This window comes from Hylobates moloch, unplaced genomic scaffold (assembly GCF_009828535.3).
Source record: "Hylobates moloch isolate HMO894 unplaced genomic scaffold, HMol_V3 SCAFFOLD_12, whole genome shotgun sequence".
Classification (NCBI taxonomy): Eukaryota; Metazoa; Chordata; class Mammalia; order Primates; family Hylobatidae; genus Hylobates; species Hylobates moloch.
Window position 1 is genome coordinate 13,063,966 of NW_026652287.1, and position 26,115 is coordinate 13,090,080.

General features: G+C 43.8%; 1 protein-coding gene across 4 annotated transcripts in view; it reads left to right on the forward strand.

Annotated features, from left to right (window-relative positions):
* CIT (citron rho-interacting serine/threonine kinase) overlaps positions 1–26,115 on the forward strand; it is a 192,627-nt gene that overhangs the window by 59,586 nt on the left and 106,926 nt on the right. For all 4 annotated transcript variants that reach the window (XM_032168540.1, XM_032168543.2, XM_032168541.1 and 1 more), the window contains exon 10: positions 14,256–14,439. In XM_032168540.1, the coding sequence (XP_032024431.1) occupies positions 14,256–14,439 (184 nt within the window). The remainder of the gene's footprint in view (positions 1–14,255; positions 14,440–26,115) is intronic.

Below are 26,115 nucleotides of genomic sequence, written 5' to 3' on the forward strand. Positions count from 1 at the left end.
TTTTTTGTATTTTTAGTAGAGACAGGGTTTTACTATGTTAGCCAGGATGGTCTCGATCTCCTGACCTCGTAATCCACCTGCCTCGGCCTCCCAAAGTGCTGGGATTACAGGCGTGAGCCACCGTGCCCGGCCCCACATGTGCTTGATTTTAAGCAAAATACAGACCATAGGCTGTGACCTGGTGATCCCTTCTCCACGTACAGCATCCTGCTAACCTATAAGTCTCCCCATGTCTCAGATCTAGCCTGGGAAAGGACAATGTTGGATCCATGGCCCACTTCTAATCTTGGCATTTCTAGTCTCAAGATGAATTGAGAAGACTCAGGATGTGTCCTGTTTTCTGTTTATTTAGAACAGGGTTTCTCAGCCTTGGCACTGTTGACATTTGGGGCCAGATAATTCTTTGCTGTGGGGGCTGTTTTGTGAATTGCAGGATGTTGAACAGCATCGCTGTGCTTTCTCCATGGATACCAGTAGCACCCTCCCCCTGCAGTTGCAACAACCAAAAATGACTCTAGACATTGCCCAGTCTCCCCTTGGGGGCTACAGTCACCTTCAGTTGAGAACCATTGATTTAGAAGAATTGGCCAGGTTATTATCAGGAGAGGGAACATCACAGTAATGTGAATCTCTCAATTCTGCCACTGTTACTGTTAGTGAACAGCAAAACTATTACGTGGAGGCAGTAGGACCTTGCTACTCAGAGTGTGGACCGTGGACCGGCAGCATCGGCATCACCTAGGAGCTTGTTAGAGCTCCAGAGACTCAGGCCTGCTGAGTCAGAAGCTGCATTTTAATAAGGATTCCCAGGGGATTTCTGTGCATATTCGAGTTGGGATGCCCAGCAAAAGGAAGAAATTAGATGCTAGCCTCAGAGTTTCTTGCTTATCTTTGTGAGTCTTCCTCATTTTGTCTTCAGGCTTAAGGTATGGGGAGGCCATTTTTTGGCTCAGGACTCCTGTGGGTGAATGGGACTGCTTAGAACTGCTGGGTTTTAGGCCTTGCTTTGAGGAATTTAAAGCTTTTCTCTTAGATGGACATTACATCCTTCATATACTTCAAAATGGTGGTTTGACCTAATCTTTGCCTTCTGATAGCAAAAAGACATTTCCTTGACTCCCTGAACCCCACTTTACTGTTGTCCCATATTGAATTTTAATTAAGGAATGAATAAGTGTTCTTCACTAGCATGTTTATACATGTATGATATTACCATGCCATTTATTGTGTGCCTACTATGTGCCAGGAGCTCTGCAAAGTGCTTTATTCTTATTATTGTTCCATTTATTCTTCCCCAAACCTCTGTGAGGCAGGTCCTATCACTAGTCCACAATACATATGAGGTCATGGAGCCCGAAGTTGGCAGTGGTAGGAATCAAACTCAGGTCTCCCTGACTCTAAATTCGCTTTGCCTTTGTTGTTTTGAAAAAGTGGTATAGCCTGTAGCAGAAAATTCACATTATACAGAAGGTTACACGGTAAAAAATGCCTCCTTCCCACCCTACGTCCAACTCCTCTCCCTCAAGCAAAACACTATTGTCAGTTTCTCATAGAACTTTCCAGAATATTCTATGCTCCTATAACACTAGCACAACCTATCCTCTTTTTTTTTTTTTTGAGACGGAGTCTCGCTGTGTCGCCCAGGCTGGAGTGCAGTGGCACGATCTCGGCTCACTGCAAGCTCCGCCTCTTGGGTTCACGCCATTCTCCTGCCTCAGCCTCTCCGAGTAGCTGGGACTACAGGCGCCCGCCACCACGCCCGGCTAATTGTTTTTGTATTTTTAGTAGAGACAGGGTTTCACCATGGTCTTGATCTCCTGACCTCCAAAAGTCCACCCGCCTCGGCCTCCCAAAGTGCTGGGATTACAAGCGTGAGCCACCGCGCCCAGCCAACCTATCCTCTTAACAACATCTTTATGCTGCCTCCCAAGAAATCAGTAATTTTTTTTTTTTGAGATGGAGTTTTGCTCTTATTGCCCAGGCTGGAGTGCAATGGCATGATCTCGGCTCATCGCAACCTCTGCCTCCCGCGTTCAAGTGATTCTCCTGCCTCAGCCTCCTGAGTAGCTGGGATTACAGGCATGTGCCACTACGCTTGGCTAATTTGGTATTTTTAGTAGAGATGGGGTTTCTCCATGTTGGTCAGGCTGGTCTTGAACTCCCAACCTCAGGTAATCCACCCACCTCAGCCTCCCAAAGTGTTGAGATTACAGGCATGAACCACTGCACCCGGCCAAATTCAGTAATTTTTATTGGCAGGTTATTTTCTTGCATCATTGAAATGAATGAAGCAATCTTTATACTTCATTCATTTAAGCATGGCCCTACCATGCTAATCCTTCGAATCTGCCACTTAGCCATTGGTTTCTGATAAGCAGCACTCTTCTCAAATGAAAACCCCTTATGGCTTTTTTTTTTTTTTTTAACAAGGCCACAGCTAATATCATGGTTTTGACATTATTTTTTCATTTATTTTATTTAGTGTCCTGCCTTTAGAATTGCATTATCTCAATGGCTTGTGCATTTAGTGTGTGTGTGTGTGTGTGTGTGTGTGTGGTATGTGAGCATGCACGTATTTGTTTTGGGCCTTTTTTTTTTTTTTTTTTGAGACAGAGTCTTCCTCTGTCAGCCAGGCTGGAGTTCAGTGGCACGATCTCGGCTCACTGCAACCTCCGCCTCCTGGGCTCAAGCAATTCTCCTGCCTCAGCCTCCCAAGTAGCTGGGATTACAGGCATGCACCACCACGCCTGGCTAATTTTTTTGTATTTTTAGTAGAAATGGGGTTTCACCACGTTGGCCAGGCTGATCTCGAACTCCTGACCTCAGGTAATCTGCCCGCCTCGGCCTCCCAAAGTGCTGGGATTACAGGCGTGATGTTTTGGGCCTTTTAAAGTTCATCTTCTTTGTGTATTCATTTGTTTGGGGCCTTTTAACGTTCTTCTTGTTTGGGGCTTCCTGTCATTTGAAGGGTTATCTGGTCATGTTTTGTTTTCTAAGCTAGTTCTATGAGGATGGTATATATGCTTCTCTGTTAGACTTGGTTGGCCCTTAAATGTATCTTCCTTTTGGACACTCACTTACTTCAGGGGCAGGAGGAAGTGAGGAAGAGGAGTTGGGTCTGTTTGGAGTTTCGGCGTGGACGGGAAGGGGAGCAAGAGGGGTGGGATGGTAAAGTAGTGATGGTAGAAATTCAACTTACTAGACCAGGAGCGTGTGAGCGCCACCTACTAAAACAAAAACGGAATAATAAAGAGATCTAGTCAGTCAATAAAGAGATCTAGTCAGTAATGTAACATATAGTCTTATAATCTCTTATGGGATATGTAGACAAATATTTATGTGTCTCTTGGGGGCTGTTCTGTTTTTAGAAGGTAAATTATTGATAAGAAAAAATAGTCCAAAAAGAGCTAAATGCTTATGAATTAGGATTATAGGATTTTCCCCCTCTAGTCTGAATTTAGAAGCTACTTCCAGAGATGTCAAAAATATGTACTATTCTACTTTATTCCAAGATAAATTGAGGGCAACTTATTCTAGAGATAATTGCAATATTAAAAACATAATGAATAAATAGAGAAATCCAGATGAAAGGAGTATGAGGATAGGGAAATAAAGTCAGGGTTAAAAGTAAAAACAAGGAAGTTCCTGTTAAGTTGCCAAAGGAAGAATGATTTGGGACTCTCAGTCTCCCAGTGACCAAAGCAGAAAGGAGAATATGAACAGTTACAAGAGCCCCAGTTCCATGAGAAAAAAGTCCAGAATGCTCTGCTCAGAGGAGACCCATTTTCTGAATACTGATCCCTGAGGAATTTCACCATTGGGTTTCCCATAAATGAGACCCCCTGTGACCTGGCGGGCCCCATCCCTCGGAAACGTACCCTGGCATTTCCATAGGACTGCTTCCTTCTGGGCCTCTTAGTGCAAGCCAGCAGTGCAATGCCAAATCCAAGTTTGGTAAATCAATTCTAAGTGAGATAAATTAATGCCTTTTTTGGGGGAAGATGGGAAACAGAGTGGGTTTGTTGGAGAGCCCATAAATTGGAGTCTTCAACCCTTAAATTCTCACTTGCGGGAAAACCTTTCACAACCAAGCAAACGTGGAAATGATTTGGCCAAAGATTCAAAATTATATTAAACATCTGGGACTATGTTCAGCAGCCAACTTTCTAATCAATTCTATGAGTGTGGTGATTGCAGTTATGCTCATTTTCTGAGGGTGAAGTTTGGATAGAACTAAAAAGGGCGGTTGGCAGGAATCAAAAGAGATGAAAGCCTCAGGACAAAGAGTTAGAGGCCCAGGTGGTTCATAACTGAGAGTTTGGAAATGATTTCTGGTGTCTCACTTCAGAGAAAATAAATATAGCCAACTCTGTTCATCCGTGGTGATGGAACATTCAACTACAGCACTGGCAGTTTGGGATCTAAGACCACCCTTTCAGCACTTCAAAATTCTGACTTATAAAGGACACACACAAAGAACAGATAGCCAGATAGAGACCAAAATACCCACTTTATTCTTGGCAGGGCAAGCACCCAGTAAGCTCTGATGCAAGACTCTGGTAAATTTGCCCATCCTACTGACAGAGAAGAATGGTGGCCTTCCCTCATGAACGGGGTGGAGGCGGGGTGGGGGGGCCCTTGCCACAACAGGGGGCCTGATGGAAATAAGGAGGACAAGAGTGTTCGGTTGGTTGAGTGCCTGCAACGCCTGTGCCTAGGTAGTAAAAGGGGAAGTTTTAAATTTGGCCCTTACTTTCAAGACATAGTAATTCTGCCTTCTAGTAAAACATGGCCAAATAAATGTCTACTTTTCATGAGCCAGATAATCTCCTTCTTCCTTACTGGAGGAGTGAGTAGAAGGGTGAGACTAGCCGGGTGCGATGGCTCTAGCCTGGGCGAAAGAGCGAGACTCTGTCTCAAAAAAAAAAAAAAAAAAAAAAAATTAAGAATAAATCTTTTCACTGTTGGAGAAAAGTTTTGAGAGGCTGAGGTGAGAGGATCACTTGAGGCCAGGAGTTCGAGACTAGCCTGGGCAACATAGGCAGACCCGTGTCTCTACCAAAAAATAATAATTAAAAAAGCTAGCTGGGTATGGTGGTGTGCACCTGTAATCCCAGCTACTTGGGAGGCTGAGGTGGGAGGATTGCTTGAGCCCAGGAGTTCAAGCTTATAGTGAGCTATGATTGTACCCCTGCACTCTCTGCTGGGCGTCAGAGTGAGACTCTGTCTCTAAAAAAAGAAAGTTGGAGAAAAGGATACTAAAGAGATAGGGAAGGCAGCAAAGAATGAATCTAGTCTGATGTGTTATTGGGTGTAGGTAATTCACGGGGGAAGGTGCTGAAAGGGAAGGTTGCCTGGGCCTACAGCAAGCAGGTGCTGATGAACTAGCTCCTTTGCTATTATTTAAATGTGTCCTGGTTGGGCCAGATGTGGTGGCTTACACCTGTAATCCCAGCACTTTGGGAGGCCAAGTCGGATGGATCACTTGAGGTCAGGAGTTTGAGACTAGCCTGGCCAACATGGTAAAACCCCGTCTCTACTAAAAATACAAAAAAGGTATCTGGGCATGGTGGCAGGTGCTTGTAATCCCAGCTACTTGGGAGGCTGAAGCATGAGAATTCCTTGAACCCGGGAGGCAGAGGTTACAGTGAGCCGAGATCACGCCACTGCACTCCAGCCTGGGCAAAAGAGTGAGACTCAGTCTCAAAAAAAAAAAAAAAATTTCCTGGGGGATATCCACCAGGGTGAAAAACTGGGTATATCCAAATTCAGCTTTGCAAAGAAATGCACTCATGACTAGTTGCAATTTGAAACGTTCCTCTTCTGAGTATTTCTAGCCTATGTAGGTGTTTCACAGATTGCTGAGTACCTAGACTGAGAGGGAGAGAAAAAAACAAAGTAAAGCTAAAATGTTAAGAAGTCTGGTTAAAGTGCAATCCAGAAGTCAGGGAAAGCATCTCTAAAGTATGAATCTGTAGGGAAACGTAAGTTGATTACCAAAAACTTAATATTAAGCAGCCTCATAGGAACATGGCTTTTGGGTATGGCGAGAGGCAGCTAGAGCTCACATCTCCATTGGAATCCACCACCAGAGAGGTTATCTGCTTAGGTGTTGGCAGCCAGCCCCTGGCATTGTTTAGACTGATTGATGGAAGACTCCTTTGGGAATGCTGGCTTCCTTATTCATTGACTTTAAAGACAGCATTGTAAACATTGATCACCAGCCCAAATCAATGTTACCCCGAAGTATTTTTATGACTTTTTGGGGAGGCAAAGAGATGGCATAATTTTTAATTTATTTAAGTCTATTGCAAACTGGATTTCCTTTGTCTTCTTTTTGAACCACCTTTTTTGTTTTTTTGAGAGAGAATCTTGCTTTGTTACCTAGACTAGAATGCAGTGACGCAGTCACAGCTGACTGCAGCCTTGACCTCCCAGGCTCCAGTGATCCTTCCATCTCAGTCTCCCCGGTAGCTGGGACTACAGATGTGCATCACCACACACGGCTGATTTTTTGTATTTTTTGTACAGACCCGGTTTTGCCATGTTGCCCAGGCTGGTCTTGAACTCCTAGACTCAAGTGATCCACCTGCTTTGGCCTCCTAAAATGCTGGGATTACAAGTGTTAGCCACGAGGCCTGGTCTTGAACTTCATATATACAGTGTGTTGTGTGGGCAAGTCATGCCTGACCACTTCCTAGTGGGAGGGGAGAAACTAGGGGGCTTGCCTGAGGCTTTAGGCAATGTAATCTGTTCTCTTGGGATCAATTACTTATGTATATTTAGTAGCCAGCTCTATTTGCTGATCCCCTAATTTGTTCTCTTCGTTCATTCCCATGAGACTTCAATATGGGATATCTTCCTCTTCTTCCCATTGCAGCCTTTTCTCTCAGAGTTGTTCCCATGATAAGAGCTCCCATCAAAATCTCTGCTCTAACATCAGTTGTCAGATTGTGCCACTCTTTTTTTTTTTTTGAGATGATGGAATCTCACTCTGTTGCCCAGGCTGGAGGCAGTGCCACCATCTCGGCTCATTGCAACCTCTGTCTCCCGGGTTCAAGGGATTCTCCTGCCTCAGCTTCCCGAGTAGCTGAGATTACAGGAGCACCCCACCACTCCAGGCTAGTTTTTATATTTTTTTTTAGTAGAGATGGGCTTTCACCATGTTGGCCAGTTTGGTCTTGAACTCCTGACCTTAAATGATCTGCCTGTCTCTGCCTCCCAAAGTGCTGGGATTACAGGTGTGAGCCACTATGCCCAGCCACATTTTGCAACTTCTTTCTATAACCTGAATGTGGAAAAACTCAAACTGTCTTTCCTCCACTCACACCACAACTGTCAACTCCACAGAAGACTTCTGTGACCAAACATGTGGGGGCTTTCTCCCCACCACCAAGCAAGCAGTCAGTTCTGCAGTGAACACCACTAGGCGTCCTCCAGTTCAGTTCCGGCACTATCCGCCTGGAGATAGGGCTCAATCCCACAGGCGGAGAGCTCAGTCCCCAAGAGTGTCCCCTCTTCAGGCACCAGTTGCCAGTCCAGGCCTCTGGAACTTCTCGCTGACTGGCTTCAAATTGGGGTTCCTGCAACCCCCTCTTTGAGTTCAATTAATTGGCTAGAGCTGCTCACAGAACTTGGGAAAACACATTTACCATTTTATTCTAAAGGACATTGCAGAGGATAAAGATGAAGAAATGCATAGGTATGGGGGAAGGGTTGCAAGCTTCCACGCCCTCCCTGGTCGCCCTCCAGGAACCTCCACGTGTTCAGCTATCCGGAAGCTCACCAAACCCTGTCCTCTTGGGGCCTTTCATGGAGACGCCATTGGATAGGCATGATCAACAACCATGTAGAATGGGATTGCACAAAAAGGCTATGATCTAATCCTCATAGGCTGAGTGGGGAATCCCAGCAAGGCCTGTTTGTTCAGATCTTTCTTGGCCTCTCTGTAGCATTCATTCCTCCAGGTTATGGGGCAGGACCCCTTCTGAAATGGGGTCTTCTGACCTATAATCAGACAAGGCAGAGGAAATTTCTTTATGGCCAGCTCCAAGTCAGAAAGGTGGGGGAAGATTAGAGTCCCACCTTGAGCAGATGAAAGGAGGGCAGGAGGAGGTCAGAGAGAGACAGAGAGATTCTGTTTTTCAAAGCCTGCTTCTAAAGCCTAAAGCACCCCTAAATAACAAAAGATTGTAAAAAAGACTATGGGAGTCATGAGACAGGAACCGTGGACGAAAACCTATATATGTATATATATACATCTCATAATATTTCAAACCTGTCTCCTGTTAATCCCATCCTCTCTGTTTCTGTTATCATTTCCTTAGTGTAGAATTTGTCATGTTGACTATTGTAGACTTGTCTTTTAGAGTTTCTAGCACTAGCCTCTTCCACCCATCACTATTGAAATGATTGTATCCGTCTCAGTACTGACACTAACCCAGCACTCTGGTTTTACATCTGTCAATCCACCAAGACTTCACTTTCACTTTCTTTCCGGCCTCATTATTCACTACGCTCTTGGGCCATTGCTCTGGCTTCTGGGGCTTTTCTAAAGTAGCACTTTTCCCCACTCCAGCCCATGAAGGTACCTTTTAACCAGCTCTTGAGATTAAATCCCCTCCGTGACACTTTCCTACAGCAACTTGCAAAAAAGTACTGCATTCGCCCCTGGCAAAACTTGCCATCAGCCATTTTATGTATTCTCTGCTTTTCACACCCATATCTTGACCTCTAAACAACACACGTATTCTCCTCTTCATTTATTTCACAGTTCTGTCTTCATAACATTGATAAGTATGATCACATTAGTGCTCTAGATTTTAAGCAACTGGAAGATAGCTATTTTTTGGTACTCTTCCTTTAAGTTTGAACATAGCGTCTAAGTAGTCAATTAACATTTTTTTAAAAGGGTGAGGGACATCATGGTAGAGAGAATGAAGTTGAACGTGTTTTTGGTTGAATATTAGCGCGTGCCCACTGTATTCTAGGCACAGTCCTGATTCATTATATCATCACGCAATAATTATTTGTGTGCCTTCATCCTTTATGACACAGTGCTGGCTCTTATTCATCTTCCATTTCTGCAATCCATGGTGATGATTAAAAGTCTTAGGAGTTTTACTAGGCTCAGTATTTTTTTTTTTTTAATATGCTAGTTCTTCATGAATACATTGGGTACTCTGAAGCATATCATTTCCTGGGTTTCCTGAAGTGGTATGTTGCGTGGAATGGCACATTAGGTCTAAATAATTATCCCCCACGTAAGGTTCTTGTTTTTCATTCATTCTCTTAAAAAATAGATATTAAACATTGAATAAGGACAGCCAGGTATTGTTTGAGGTGTTAGTGGGCTATGCTAAAAAATCAAAGGTGGGAATGAGGCAGCTGGAGCTCAAAGGAGCATGTTAGAAGGAGTCCCAAGAGGACAAATCCATTTGGTTCTTCTTTCCTTGTTTTTTTTTAAGTATTTTTGAGGATGATAATTTTTTCCCCCAAAAGGTTTTAATGAATGTTAGGATTAAAAAAGAGAGAGAGAGAATTTATAGAAGAGAAATTAACTATAGCTCCTAAAATAGCTCTTTGTTTCTGAAAGCCTTGATTCTGCTATCTATCTTATAACTGAAAAAAAAAACAAAACAAAACCCAAGAAGTTACTTGTATAGCCTCTGCCACTAAGGAGACTGTGTTCTGATGTTACCTCAAACAGGCTGATTTATTAAAATATTTAAAAATATATATATATGGAAACATTTTTTTCTATTTTTTTTAGTGGCTTTTCCCAGTGAACAATAGATCTTACTATATGATTTCTTATTTGTCATTAGTGAATGTGGTGGGTATGTGGCAGTAGGGGGAGCTGCTGATTTCATAATACTGTATCAGAAATGATTAGTGTAGGTACTCATTAACATATTTCTCAGACAGAACAATCTCGACTTTTAAAACCTCTTCATTTAATTCAACATCAAGTACCCTGTTTGTGGCCTGTGTTATGTCAGGTGCTCTCTTTATGAGACCTATTTTCTTGCCATTTAATTATGTATTTGCTTAGCAAATATTTACTGTGCACCTACTAGGTACCTGGCATGTCCTGTGTACTGAGGTGCCATGTGTACCTCCATCAACATAGACTCAAGATCAATATGATTTCAGTGAACTAAAAATACCTTTATTGAAGCAAAAAAAAATCACATTTTGTAAGGATCAAAAAAGAGACATTTTATATAAGGTACAAGAAATAGAAGAATTATATCCCCAAGTTGTATGTGATCACATACTTGTTAGTTTTTGGACATGACCAGATTTTACACTATCCTTAAAAAATGCAGCATCCATATTTTAGAGTAGTTCTCTAATCTCCCTTTCTGTGCCCCATTAGATGTATATTGGATCTTCTCATTCTGTCTTTGTCTTCTGACCTCTCATGTTTTCTGTCTCTTTGTCTCTGTGTGTTGCATTGTACACAAGTGCTTCCTGAACTGTGGTGTGCCCATGAATCACCTGGGGACCTTGTTACAATGTAGGTTCTGATTCCATGGGTATGGGGCAGGGCCTGAGATTCTTAGAGAATTAAATTCTAACCAGCTTCTGAGTGATGGTGATAATGCCAGTGTACAGACCATAGTTTAAGTATCAAGGTTCTATGTGATTCCCTCAGATCTAACTGCTAGTTCACTAAGTTTCTCTTCAGCTGTATCTAGTCTGCCATTTAACATATTCAGTGAATTTTTAACCTTAAATTCAAGAACAAGACTTTTTATTTCTGGAAGTTCAGTTTGGTTCCTTTCAAATGTACCTGGTTCTTTTTCAAAGTGTCATGTTCTTTGATACGAATTTCTACTAATTTACCTTGATAATAAAAATTTTATGGCTCATTTTAGATTGTTCTTTTATCTGCAGTTTTTGGAGGGCTAATTCTCCCATTTCTTGTATCTGTTGTTGCACCCGTAAAGTGTAGTTGTTGATTTTTACTTTTTAATTGTGAATTTATTTCTGGTAGGGATCGGAAGGAGGGTGTTGGGGTGGGGGTGGGGTGGGGAGAAAATCCTGTGTGCCCTGGGTTGCAAAAACGCCCCTACAAGTTCTCCACTTGTATCTGCCAGTGCTCCAAGGGCTCAGTGATCCTGGACCAGTATTTGTGTTAATTTCTTGAATTGTAACAGGATACTGTAAATGTGGACACTCTACCTGAGGTGGCTGCTTCTTCCTATCTGCTTTATTTCTTTCCCACTGAAGGGCCCTGGACAAGGGTAAACATCTCATCACTTTCTGGAGGGCAGAATATTTCCAGTTCCCCCACTTCTTTTTGGCTTAAGGCTGTGGCTTTTTCCTCTGCCTGAATGTGGCCCTAAGAAGCCCTTCTTTTCAAACTTTCCTGTTGTACTTGACCGACTAGCTGTCTAGAGGTTTATATCCCTAGCCTTTAATCTTTGCTGTGAATATCTTACCTGTTACCAGCTAGTATATTTCACATTGACTTCTCTTTCCTTTTTTTTTTTTTTTTTTGAGATGGAGTTTCACTCTTGCTCCCCAGGCTGGAGTGCAATGGCACGATCTCGGCTCACTGCAACCTCCACCTCCCAGGTTCAAGCGATTCTCTTGCCTCAGCCTCCCAAGTAGCTGGGACTACAGGCATGCGCCACCACATCTGGCTAATTTTTTTGTATTTTTAGTAGAGATGGGGTTTTACCATGTTGGCCAGGCTGGCCTTGAACTTCTGACCTCAGGTGATCCACCTGCCTCGCCCTCCCAAGGTGCTGGGATTACAGGCATGAGCCACTGTGCCTGGCCTACTTCTTCTTCCTTTTAACTTGAAGATTATCTGCCCCTTTTTCTAATCTCAACCACATTAAGCTGGCTTTGGGCGTGGCAAGAGTTTTATAGATGAATCTTATTTTATAGTACAGGATTTCAAAATCATACTTATTTCACTGAGGGTGGCTTTTACCCTCCATTAATTATACTTCTCACTCAGAAATGGAATTCTATTTTGGTCTGCTAAAGATAAATTAGTGTATAGTGGAAAGGAATTGAAGTTCTACTAGGAATTAAATGATATGATTAACACAAACATCCACATGGATGTGTCTGTGCCCTGCGCAGGAAAGAAGAACATTCAGTACAGATTCTGCTGTATGTCAGTAGCCTTCAAGACCTGCAGGCTCTCTCCTAAACATGCAACTCCTGTGAGCAGTAGCAATAATAGCAGGTCATCTTTGTGGAGTGATTACTGTACGCTAAGAACTGTGCTAAACACTTTTATATGGATTATTTTATTTAAACCTCCTAATAGTCCATTGAAATAGATATTGCCATGTTGAAAACTGAGGTTCAGAGAGGTTAAGTGACTTACCCAGTGTCACAGAACTAGTAAGTGGTGGAGCTGGGATTTGAACTGAGATTCCAGAACAATTGCCATTAACCACTTTGCTTCCATATTAGTATCATCTGCAAATCTCTCTCCATAAATTTCCTCAGTCTTTATCTGAGTTTCCTTATTTCAGGAAGGAAAACTTCTCTTTTTGATCCTTATGAAATACAATTTCCATTAAAACCTTTTTTTTGCTATTAAAAAATGTACTGGATAATTGAAATCAGATTGGATTTGAGCCACTGTTGATGGAAGTACACCTGGGATGTGGGCTGAAGCGTTCAATCTAATTTTTCTTTCCATCAGCTAATTTTTAAAGTATTAAGCAAGTAGATTCTGACACTAACAGGGAAGATTTAAATTCTCTTGAGAGGCTGGAGGTGTTAAATAATTTTCTGGTAGTGCACATTTTACATCTTAAATCTTCCTCACTCTCCCACCTCATCTCAATGTACCCGAAGCTCTGAGAATGTTCTTTTGTACTTCTCAGGAACAGCCAGACCTCTGGCTTCATCTCCTCTCCCCTCTACATCCCTTTCCTGCTCCAATTACTTCCTAGCGCCACTTCGGATGTTGTTGTCATCGGGGAATTTTGGAAACAGCCAGATTTTTTTGGAGTCTGTAAGCAGAAAACAGACTGCTTGCTGCTCATATCTGGCACCCAGCTTTGTCCAGAAAACGAGGAGTTAAAAAGAAGTCTGGGCTGTGAAGGGCTGTGACAACTGTCCTAGGGGGAGCTCTAGCGAGCCCTGGCGGGCAGTGACTCATGCTGCTCTGTCACTGGGATCAACACTGGCCCCTGGCACCAGGCGGCAGCCAGGTGGGGTTACAGCCAGAGCACGCACACACGGAGCCAGTAGCATGCAGCCTGCACTGCGGGGGATGTGATGCTCGGCTCTCCAACTCGCCTGGCTGGCCCGCCACGGACGCCTCAGCTTGCAACCATGGTAACGCTTCTGGCTGGGGACACCCCCGGGAGCCCACCGCGATGGGCAGCCTCCTGGTGACTGATGGACGAGTGTCCACCTCCCTGACCGAGAGCGCTTAGTAGGTCGGCAGGAAGTGGAGAGGATGTAACACGCCCCCAGCCGGGAGTGAAGCCCTAAGGAGGTAGGAGCCGCATATGTCCATCCGTGCATTCCCACCGTCAGCGCGCAGGGGTGCTGTAGATCACCGGTAGGAACTTTATTTGGCTGGTGCTTCATTATGCTGATTAAACTGCAGTGGATTTGATGGGCATGATTGCGCTGGGGAAGATGCATAATGAACTAAAAAAAAAAAAAAGTGGTTAATAAGATCTCGGAGTGGACTTGTCCGGGTATGAATGAAGTAGACTGCAGTGGTATCCCAACAGGAGTTCCAGAAGCTCACACATCGCTTTTCCTGGTCCTTCCTCTCATCCCGGTTAATCCACAAAATGTAGAAGTTCCATCTTATTTCAATGATTAGTGCTAATCATTAATAATTTAGACCTGTCTGGAGGAGGGAATCCATATGTTTAGGTCTCCTAGCATCCTGGCACTAGCCAGCAGCTGCTCTGTAGGAGCCTTCTGGAAACAGCAGGAAGGAGCGGCTTCCCCACGAGTTCCCCAAGTGCTTTCGTTGGCCCAAGTGCTTTCGTTGGCCCAAGTGACCTGTTTGAGTTTGCTCTTCAGTTTACCCCAGGCGGGAAGGCAGCCTGTCTGCGGGTTGGTGGCCATGTTGGCAGAGAAGGGGTTAATCTCTTGTTGCTGTAGGAGCCGAGGTTGCGAGCTAGATTGAAAGCAGGCGCTGCAGTGCCATCGCCAGCGCCTAAGGAGTAAGACGATCTTCTCCGCAACAGTGTTGAATCCGGCTGAAATTTTTTTCCTCCCCCCCTCCTTTCTTGTTTTTCTTTAACCAGCTCCTCCCCCCTTCGTTCCCACCCTCAAGTCTGACGATGACACCTCCAATTTTGATGAACCAGAGAAGAATTCGTGGGTTTCATCCTCTCCGTGCCAGCTGAGCCCCTCAGGTTTCTCGGGTGAAGAACTGCCGTTTGTGGGGTTTTCGTACAGCAAGGCACTGGGGATTCTTGGTAGATCTGAGTAAGTGAAAATTTGACTTTCTAAAGGGACCTGCATTGATGCAAGGCTTTTGGAGCCAAAGGTGGTGGTGGCAGGGTGGGGGAATAGGTGGGGGGAGTGCAGTGGAGGGAAGCTGCTAGTCGCCTGCATTGGGAAAGCAGTCTACCTGTTAGGGCTTTGCGGGGGTAGCCCGTTAATATTCTCATTTTGCAGTGTGTAAGGTACCTGTTCCTGTCTGTGGTATCATAATTGTCAGTTGGGTACTTTGGGTTAGTTTTCCAATCTTTAGTCTTCTTTAGAGGGGAGAGAGTGGGAGATTTCCAGCAGTGCAGATCCCCAGTCAAAGGAGAAATGTGCAGGAGTTAAGATGAGCTGCCCATCTATCTAACCATCTATGTATCTGTCTCTCAAGTGGGTGGATGGGGGTTGCTATCTTGGCTGTATTGAAAGAATCCTAAAAACCTTGTCTCATAAGCTAGAGGTTTCCTGATGGGTTTAACTGAGCTGCAAGTGGCTGAACCAGAGCTCTAACAGAGAGATGGTGCTCGGCTCCTCTCCAAGTATGCTGCAAGATCAGGGATCTGGCAGCTGAGCCTCTCTGAGCTGGTGGAGCGCTGGCGGCCAGAGAAAGCCCCGTTACTGTGAGCCACCAGGAGGGAGTGTGATGTAGCCGAGTCATTGATTCAAGAAACTGGGCTTCATAGGGGGAAAAAAACCAGGAGACTAGAAAATGGAAATATAAATATCACTGTAAACCTCTTGACCTGGTAGGTCTTTCTCCATTCTCATAAAAGCTGTTGAAAAATGCATTAACATAGCACTTGGAATTAGAGGGTCCAGGCTTCCAGGAGCCTCCTGGAATTTCTGTAAAATGCAGTAGCTTCTGTGGATGTGGGAGGTCAGTATCTTGCCTCATTCTCTCATGATACAATGACATTCTGTTTTCAGAGGAATGAGTTCCCCAGAAGATCTTGGACTGATGGTGTTATTTGCCAGCCACTCTGGTCCCTGCACTTTCAGGTTCTCAGAGGGTAATGTTGGGTTAGTTGCTGCCCACTTAGGAGATGAGCAGAATTTGATATTCTTCTTGGCAGCATCTTTCCCTCTTTGTGGTATTTGTAGCTTAGATATCGATTTATACGGATGTTATGTTGCTTCCTGGATGGTGTCTCCCCATGGGTGCTATTTTGACAGTAATGTTCCTGAAAAGATTTCAGAGTATTGTGGGGAATTGGGCATTTGATACGAAATAAGGTCGTGGGCTGTGATTGAATGTGAGAGAGGTTTTTATGTTGCAAGATGTTGAAGTGGTCTTTCTTGATCCCCTCTCTGGGGGCTGGGTTTCAAATTCGGGTTGGATTTTGGTAGTGTTAGATGTGCCTCTCTGTCTGATTTGCTCCACAACCCCAAAGCAATCTGGATGGTGGTGGGAGAGGCAGAGAGCTAACTAGCTGTTGAATGTGCCATCAGATGGGTTTGAAATGGCTCAGCAGGATTGGGAGGTTTTGCCATTGGCGTCAAAGAGCAGGGCAGAAGTGGAGGCCTGATGTTGAGAGATGCATGGTTAGTGGGCAGCATAACCTTGACACATGCAGCACACTGAAGGTCACACGTCGGACTGGAAGGACATGTGTGGAGAGTTCTAGTTCTGGTTAGCAGTGGGCTGGCTGGGTCAGAATGCAAGCTTGCTTAGGGTGTTAGTCAGTGATCTGAAAGACCAGGGAGGATTCGAGGGAGTTAGATTTCAGGGGAAGAGGCAGAATGATATGGGAGATCTTAGGCATTGCAATTAATCTGAAGCAGTGTGTGATTAATTGCTTATTTTTCAGGAAGACTCGAATGACATCTTTCTGTTTCTCACAGAAAGCTCAGTTTAGGGAGCTCTCTGACAGGGACATCTCAGTATTAAGGCTGAGGCACTCGATAAATATTTGTTGATTGAATTTGCTTATGATCCTTTCCTCCAGAAGTGTTTATATTGCTTATTGTATTCAAAGATGTGCTATCTCACCTCTGGTAGTTTAAACTATATCCTTAGAGCACAAAACGAGCTACTGTTCCTGACCCAACAGAATGTTTAATAAGATTCTTATTTCAAAAAAGGTCCATGCAAATAAAACTGTGTGTTTCTTATTTGGACGATGGCATCAGAGTATTCCTATCGTTGGGGAACTTTAACGTTTTTTCAAAGCTTGGCAACGGGGTTGGAATCAGAAAGATTTTCTTTCATCTTGTGTCTTGTTATGTGATGTTGCTATTGGACTTGACTACTCTGCTGTAGGCAGCCCTGTGAGTGATACCTACAAGCATCATTTTAGAATATTGGATGTAGATGACCCTGGACATATCAGATTGTGATTAATTAGAAATATAATAAAAGAGAGGCAGTGATGAAATTACTTAGCATCTCCTGCAGTTTTATTGACAAAATTTACTTGGAGAGAGGGGGAGACATTTTCTGGGGGTACCACCTTTGCCACCAGCGACCCTGTGTTTCTTCCTGAGTTTCTTTTTCTTTTCTCACCGTTTTCAGCATCACAGGTTTTTATTTACACACATTGATTACCTGTGCTGTTACTCATTCTTCACACCACTGAGGAAATTGCAGATGCTGCTGTACTGTGCTAGGTAAATTGACCTCAGATTTGTTACCAGTGAATTGAATGAAATGTTCAGAGGTGGAGCTGAATGAACGAGGAGTTTTCATGGAGAAATTGGCAGTGAGAATGATTTAAATTCTGTGATAGCTCCTCGTTTTTTGGGATCCTTATTTTGGGACCCCAGACTATTTTTAAGCCATTGAGTGCATCATTATTTTAGGCTGAGCAAGAATCTTGATGACAGCGTTTCAATGGCTGAGGCGTAGTGGGAGTTCCTTACAGCTTGAGTTGGTGGGAGCCGGAGAGTTTCTAGAGAACTAGGTTTGGTTGTCTTTGGGGTGGAGTTATGGTGAAGTTAGTCTTGGAGAGTGAGTAGCTGTCTAATGCTTCTTTTCCTTTTTAACCAGCAAGAACTCAAACTGAATCCCCAAGCTCTGAATGCCTGGCTGTTCCTCTGAGCCTTTCTTTGCTTGAACTTGACAATAGTAGGGTAGTAACAGGAAACAGCATGTTAAAGTTTTAAAAATAAAATAGATCTCAGTTCTTTTCCTTCCCGTTAAAAAGGGGTACATTTCTTTAGGTTTTTCCTTCTAGATTGAGGCAATACCTCATTTAAGTTCTTGGTGAAGCCGTGCATTTCTGCAAACCATAAGTATAAACTCTAGAACAGGGTGTCCAATCTTTTGGCTTCCTTGGGCCACATTGGAAGAAGAAGAATTGTCTTGAGGCACACATAAAATACACTAATGATAGCTGATGAGCTAAAAAAAAAAAAAAATCTCATCAAGTTTTAAGAAAGCTTACAAACTTGTAAGTTCTGAGCCACATTAAAAGCCATCCTGGGCTGCATGCAGCCCCCCGGGGCCGTGGGTTGGACAAGCTTGCTGTAGAAGGTAAAAATCAGTTGGTTTCATGTTTTTGTTTTAAACATGCTGGTTGTATGCTTTGGGAAGAGTTGGAGAACACCGAGGGTAATGGGATCTTGATGGGGTTGGAATTTGTGGGAAGATGGTGTCTGGGTAGGCTGTTTTTAGGAAGGGACACTCTCTTCCTTTTGATTCAGGGATTTTTCCTTTCTTTTTGGGTGGTTCTGAAAACACAGCGATGGATCCAGCCATTCAAACACCATGGAGGAAGGAAGAGTGGCTGTTGCCACTGCTTGCCAAATTTTCGGGGAACCAGTTTTTGGTGCCCCTTCCTGGCTCTACTGGGGCTTCTCTGCATGTCAGTTTCTTCAACTGCGAAGTGGAAGGACAGCGATACTTTTCTTACAGGACTTTTAGGGGGATGGATAAAATACGTAGAGCACTTGGTCTAGTACCTGGCACATGGAAAAGCCTTGATAAACATTCACTGTTGTTATTTTTGTTATTACTAATACACTAGTCCATGTATGTATAGTGTCCTCCTATACACACCAAGAGACTATGGAAAGGATTCAGCAATGATTAGGTAGTCCAAAGTCATACCAGATTGGAAACCAAGCTTCCCAGGCCCTGGGACTTTTCTGCTAGAGATACTTCACGGTTCTGACCAACTACAAAGGGTTAATATGCAGTTACCAAATACCTGTTGATAAAAGGTGGATGTTGGGGAGGAGTGGATTGGGGAACAGAATTAGAAGGTCCAGTCCCAGAATGGGTACCTTCCCATCAAGTTGAACAAGTCAAAGCAGGTTGTGTTGAGACAATTGAGAGAAAGTAAAGCAAACACCATTGCTGCAGAATATCATGGTACAAATTGGACATCTTTGGGAGTTAGCAGAGTAAGGCAAAATCCAATGAGGGACACTTAATGGGTAATGCCAATTCACAATTCTTGTTAAATTACATTGCTGATCTTCCTCGGAATGTCTGTCCATTCCCCCAAGTAGACTGTGATCTCAAGGCAAGGCTGGGTCTTATTCATCCTGGTTTTCCTGGAGCAGTAAATACTTGTGCTGGGACTGGGCTTATAAGCATACTAATGGAAAGTAAAATATTTGGGTTGGCTTTTTAAAAAGACAGTGGATTTGGATCAGTGGAGAGGAAGGTAGAGGGAATTTCAGGTGGGCAGGGTGCTAACAACAGCCCATCCTTACAGGGCACCAACTCCGTTCTAGGCTCTGTTCCAACCACTTTACACAGATTAACTCATTTAAATTGCACAGCCAGCCCAAGAGGAGGGTACCATTATTATTCTCATTTTACGTGTGAGGAAACTGAGGCATGGGGAGATCAAGCAACTTGCCTAAAGTTATGTAGCTTTGAGTGGCTTAGCGGAGATTTGAACCCTGTGGGTATAGACTCCACAGACAGGAAAAGTTAGGAAATTTGTGTGGGGTATCCAGGTTCATGTGCTTGTCAGAAGCGGAAGCCATTTGTAGAGAATCATGAATGATGAGGTTGGGGCAGGGTGTGATGGGAGCTGACAGGCAGGTCTAAATGCTGGGATTCGTTTTCAGTCTCTGTGTTTATTGAGTAGGTAGACTGTATAGCTCTTGAGTTTCTCAGATTTTTTCCTCTTTTCATTTAGAGACTCTTATCTGGTGTGTGTGTGCCCGCACACATACATAAACCCACGCGTATATACTCTTTCCCTGAATGTTCTTATTTGCTAAAGCTTAAGCCTGGCAAAGAGAGGAAACTGCACTGACCTTACTCTCCACCATATCTTCAGGCTGATCATACACAAGTTGCTTAATAAGCATTTGGTTAATCCATCTAAATCATTCTTATGGCCGCAACTCTCATTTTGTTGATGACTCTACTATCTATGTCTATTCACATCTACATTTTGTACTTTTGTTTGCCTCCTGTCTGTCCTGGGATGGCTGATTCTAGTGGAAGACAACCTGAACTCTCCAATCAGTCCTGTTTCCTTTTTATGAAATACTTGGAGGTTGGAGGATCTTCCCTTAAAAAGTGTTTTCCTTTCTACATCCAGCCAAAGGCTCTTGGTCTTTGTGCTTGCTACCTAGATCCCTATTGGAAAGAGTCTTGCCTGCAATTTGATTTTTTAAATAGCAGCAATAACAGAGTCTTCTCTGCTACACGAAGGCATGCATCTGCTGTATTTCCCAGACAAGTTCAAAAACCTTAACTAGCTTCTGCCCATAGTTATTGCTCTCAAGTGCCTTGTGTTGTTCCCATCCCCTCATTATCTGGATTAGATGTTTAACATTCGCCTCTGTGTGTTGTGTTGGATTTTCTCCTCTCCTCTTGCTCATTCAATTTCTTCCTTCTCTTAGCCAAGCACAGCTTGTTCTCCTACTTGCCTTATTCTGTTCTCTATTTAGACTGTGCGTGCCTGCCTTGCAGCCCTGGCAGGACCATTCCACCGCCTTCTCATTTGTCTTAAAGATACCTTTAGGAAATCTAATCCAGACGATCCTAGCCCAGTCCTGAAGATTAGGCTCCAGAAGATCTGTCAAGTGTGTTTTTTGCTGGCCTACACATGCTAATTTGCATGGTTGCCTGGGATCCCTTAAGAAGACAGTCATTGACTAAATGGCGCTACATGTTCCCAAGCTCTGCGCCAGTCTGGCAACTCTTCCTTTGCCTACGTGAATTTCTCCCAGTTCTTTTTGCTTTGCTTGCTGTTCATCTCCTGACCTCTCTCCGACAAACTTCCTGAAAGAAGAGCCTGCACTCAACACCTCTTTTTTTCCACCTTTTCAACAATACTGAAATGACTGTCTCAGAAGCTGTTGATTATACCTAACCACCAAATCTGGTGAGTTCCATCTCACCACGTGATACCATTAATACTACATTTCTTTGGGACAACCTTCTACTTTCTTCTCTTCTGTATTATGGACACTTGGTTTCCCTCCTACCTCTCTGACTGTCATTCTCACTCCTTTGTGGCTGCCATCAGGCTCTTGCAATGTACGTACCATCTCCTCAAGTTCCATCCTCAGTTATCTTTCTAGTTGGTTCTTGGTGATCTCATTCAGTTCCTTGACTTTAGTTCTCACCTCCCCATGGCCTCCTCCCATTGTACACTGTGTTCCTCATCACCAGGATGTTTTACCAGTTTCTCACCATCCCATCCTCTGTTCCCTTCCTACATAGACAGACCCACTCGCTCGCTCAGTAAGCCACTAGGTGCTAGTTTTGGCGTTCTCATTTTATGTAAGAAACTACCACCTTCCCTACCCTTCTAGGCAAGAAAGCTGAGTCATCGTAAATTCTTTTCTGCCTCCCCCGCCATCCCATCAGTTGCCAATTTCTCCAAGTGGTGCCTCTAGGATGACACTTGCATCCATGCCCATCTTTCCGTCCTCGCTGACACCCATCATGGACTCTTGCTTAGACTATTGCAGTAGCCTCCTCACTGATTCCCTTGCCTCTGGTTTTCCTAGCTGTAATCCATTCTCCACAAAGGGTGGAATTCTTCCAAAGCATAGGTTGGATGATGTCATTCGCTGGCTTACACCTTCAACAGCATCCCAGTGTGCTCAGAATTAATGGCTGCTCCTGAACTTGGTATTTAGTCTTGGTATACCAAGACCCCAGCCTGCCCGCTCATTTGTGTCTCCTTCTTGTCCCCTACTGAATCACTTCAATAGTGTTGTCTGGCCAAGCTGTTCAAGGCTCATTAAGGACAGGACCAGGTCTTCCTTCTTTTGCCTGAAACAGTGCCTTGCCCCTGGCAGGCCTTCAGTGAACATTTGTTGAATTGAATTAGACTAAAATGGCCAGGGGTTATACCAATTCCTTCTGCACAGTGTAGACAACTGCTAATGGAACCTGTTTTCTGTAGAGCACTTCTTGTGTTCCCAGAACTATGTGAGTACTTTATGTGCATTATCTCATTAAATCCTCACAATCTCACTGTAACTCTATGAGGTAGCTGGTATTATCCCCATTTTACAAATGAAGACACTGATTCAAGAAGATTAGATTATTTTCCTGAGGTTCTGAAGGTAGAAACACATCTAAGACTTGGAGCAATATCTGGTTGCTTCTAGACCACTGTACTATCTACCCTGCCTCTAAGAGTCATGACTTTGCTAGATTATGCAGGAGTTATGGACTTGTCTAATAATAAAGGTAAAAGAATTGGTTTTACTGAGAATCTACTCTTCCAGGTACTATTGTGAGTGCCTGACAAGCATTCTCATGTAGCCCCAGCAATAACTCATTATTTTACAGATAAAGAAAATGATCATCATGATGCTTGGGTTACTTCTTAGGTTCACTCAGCTCACACCTGGCAGAGGGTGGTCAACTTTTCCAAGTTTTAACTTATTTATTTATTTATTTTGAGACAGAGTCTCATTCTGTTGCCCACGCTGGAGTACGGTGGCCCAATCTCAGCTTATTGCAACCTCCGCCTCCCAGGTTCAAGAGATTCTTGTACCTCAGCCTCCCGTGTAGCTGGGATTACAGGTGCCTGCCACCACGCCCAGCTAATTTTGTTTTTGTATTTTTAGCAGAGGCTGGGTTTCACCATGTTGGCCAGGCTTGTCTTGAACTCCTGACCTCAAGTGATCCGCCAGCCTCGGCCTCCCAAAGTGTTGTGATTACAGATGTGAGCCACCACACCTGGCTCAACTTTTAACTTTAGAACTGATAAAAACATGTCTATTTTTTTGGGACTGACTGTAGCATACCTGTTCAAAGTCCAGGCTTTGGAATCAGACAGACGTGGGCTGAACTCTGGGTTTCACCCCTTGCCTGTTGTGTGAATGAGACATTTCACTGCTTTCAGCCTGAATTCCCTCATCTATAAAGTGGAAGGTGTAAGGTCGCCTATCTTATAGGTTTGCCATGGGGACATGAAGCGCACTTAGTGTTGGTGCCATGAGCAGAGTGAGTGTTCATTTCATATTTGTTACTGTTATTTAGGTCCGAGGACGGGTATGGGGTGCTTTTGACTCTCTTTTTCTCCCTGCTTCCACCTTATAAAGACATCTTGCTGGTTTCTGCCCATTGAGAGAATCCAGCTCCACGTGGGGGGCCTGACAGATGTCCTAATATCTCCATCCAATTTTTTACTCTGAATGGAGTCTGTGATGTATCACTTCAACCTGCACTTTCTATAAAATGCTCTCCAGGCTTCTGGTAGGATCCAGTGCCAGTGGGAAGTGTGCATGTTCCCAGCCTAGATGTCACATGCTCCCACCCACCCTGGAAGCACTTGGGTATCCCCTGGATGGGTAAGTCTGTGTGTCATTGTGCCATTCCTGTCTCAGAACCAATGCTGGGCATCTCTACTTGCAGGTACTGGAAAGCTTTTTCATGCCAGCGTACATGCAGCACACTTCTCATTTTGGATTCCTTTATCCCACGGTGACCTTTAAACTGGCTGCCTGGGGGCACAGAAGTACTGGCACACCATTGATTTATTTATTCATTTATTCATTCATTCATTCATTCATTCACTCAACAAATATATTCTTCTAGTCCTTAAGGCACAACTCTGAGCAAGACAGGTAAGGTCTTTACTCTCAAGAAGCTAGCATTTGGTGGGGAGAAACAAAGGAGAAATAACTACTGTGCACATGTGAGGCAATTGCAGATGGTGGTCTGCAGAATTGGGATTGAGACTGCCTGGGGGTGGCCACTTTAGACTGGGTCCCCAAGGAAAGGTTCTCTGAGCCGAGCATGAGTATTTGTTCAAGAAGGTTGAGTTGCATCCCAAGGTGACACAGCTTTTAAGCCCACACTGAGCAGCTCTGAGGTCCTAGGGGCTGTTCGAGAACCTGGGATATAGCACTGACTATGAGACAAAAATCCCTGTCTTCATGGAGCTTACATGATGGGGGCAGATTCACATTCATTTATTTGTTCATTCATTCATTAATTCATTCAGCTATTTGAGAGCCTACTATGTACCAAGCACTTTCTAGGCACTGAAGAAGTAACAGTGAATGCAAAGGAGCAAGCATCCCTGCCCACACAGAGTGCATTCTTCCAGAATGTCAATAAGGAGTCGGTTAGCAAAAATAAGTGGGAAGAGTATTCCAGAGAGGAAAAAAGGGCAAAGGCCCTGAGGCTGCCACTAACCTATGGGTGCTCAGTGAACAAAAGGCATGTTTGGGTAGGGGGAACTTAAGGATACACAAGGAACGTGGTCTGAGTTGAGGTCATCAGGGCCTTTAGGTGTGGACTTTGCTCTAAATTGCACCGAGTAGGAAGCTTTTGCAGGATTTTGAATAGGGATGTGGAATATCTGGGTGTTATTTCACAAAGGGTGCCTCTGACCATTGTGTGGAGGGTGGATAGCGAGGGACAAGAGTTGGATCCAGGGACATAAGTGTGGTTATTGCAGTCATCCAGGTGAGAGGCAACGAAATTAACCTGCAAAGTGAGGCACTGGCTTAGAGGTGGGAACTGAATTACAAATCATGGGAGTAGCTATTCTTTTATTAATAGCATGATTTTTGATAAATTATTCTGGAGCTACATATTAATCATTTCAAAGCAAGTGCTCTAATGTAACTAGAGACCACTGCTGGTTGTGTGTGTGAGTGCATATGTGTGTATGTATATGAGTATGTGTGGTGTGTGTCAGTATGTATGTGTGTGTGTGATATATATATATATATAAATATATATATTATGTGTGTGTTGTCGGGGAGAGGGGTGCCCCAAAGCTAGACAGACTCTGACTGTCTTTAGGGGAATAGTGTTTTTGATATTTCCAGGTGTTCCTGATGGGCACCATTGTATATTTTATTTTATTTTTATTTTATTTTTGAGATGGAGTCTCACTCCGTCACCAGGCTGGAGTGCAGTGGCACGATCTCGGCTCACGACAACCTCCACCTCCCAGGTTCAAGCAATTCTCCTGCCTCAGCCTCCCGAGTAGCTAGAACTACAGGCGCGTGCCACCACACCCGGCCACCATTGTGTATTTTAAAGTGCGCTTATAAAATTAGTTCAGAGGCCAGATGCGGTGGCCCACGCCTGTAATCCCAGCACTTTGGGAGGCCGAGGCGGGTGGATCACGAGGTCGGGAGACCGAGACCATCCTTGCCAACGTGGTGAAACCCTGTTTGTACTAAAAATACAAAAAACTTAGCTGGGTATGGTGGTGTGTGCCTGTAGTTCCAACTACTCCAGAGGACGAGGCAGGAGAATTGCTTGAACCTGGGAGGTGGAGGTTGCAGTGAGCTGAGATCACACCACTGCACTCCAGCCTGGTGACAGAGCAAGACTCCATCTCTAAATAAATAAATAAATAAAATAAGTTCACAAATTTCAGAGTGTTCAATCTTAAAAGCCAGTATATTTTTGGAAACGGAATGCTGATGAGTTTTTTATTTTTTGCAGCATATTACATCTTGCAGTTGCATGTATTTTTAGTGCTGTTGGCCAGCACTAAAGGTGGGGCCCTCAGCTGAGCTAATTTTGAGTCCCCTCATTTTGGCTTCAAGTATACTCATTCTTGGTTTTCCCAAGAATATGTGGGATTTGTGATCTGTGTTATCTGTGGTTTGGTGTCGTATTTTGCAGGCATAGGGTCCTATTCCTAAGGGAATAAATGGATGGCTTGATGCTTAAGCACGAGCTTAATCATCACAGTAGTGATTAGAGAGTATTCAACACACACACTTGCTTGTAGGAAGGAGTACACGTTGTATTCTCTTTTGATATGCAATATTCTATTCATAGCCCTATTAAGTAATGTTTTTTAACAAAGTTATGTGGATTATTTACAGGCACATCATTGGGAAAACTGTATTTTATAATTTTCACTTAAATTTTGAGGTTACATGTAAAGCAATTTTTAGGTCACATCTAATACATTTTAAGAAAACATGTCTTCCTGTTATAGCGGTAATGACCAAGCCTGCTCTTTCTTCTGTGTCATATACCATTATCCCTATTAATACTCTTTGGGCTTCTATAATTATAAAGCAGATGTGTATATCAGGGAGAGATGTTGATTTCAGAGTAAGTTTTTCTAGAAAATAGAAGCTGGAAAAAAAGGAAAACCCAAACTTGGCTTCGTGTTCGAAGAGACAGCACTGCTGTGTGTGGGCGGGTGGCTGCGTGCACCCGCTGCTCAGAAGTGCCTCTTCTCTCCATGGGGATAACTGGCTGTGTATCCGAGATGTGGCCAGGAGTAGGCAAGCAACGTGTGGGCAGGCTGCATGTTCTTT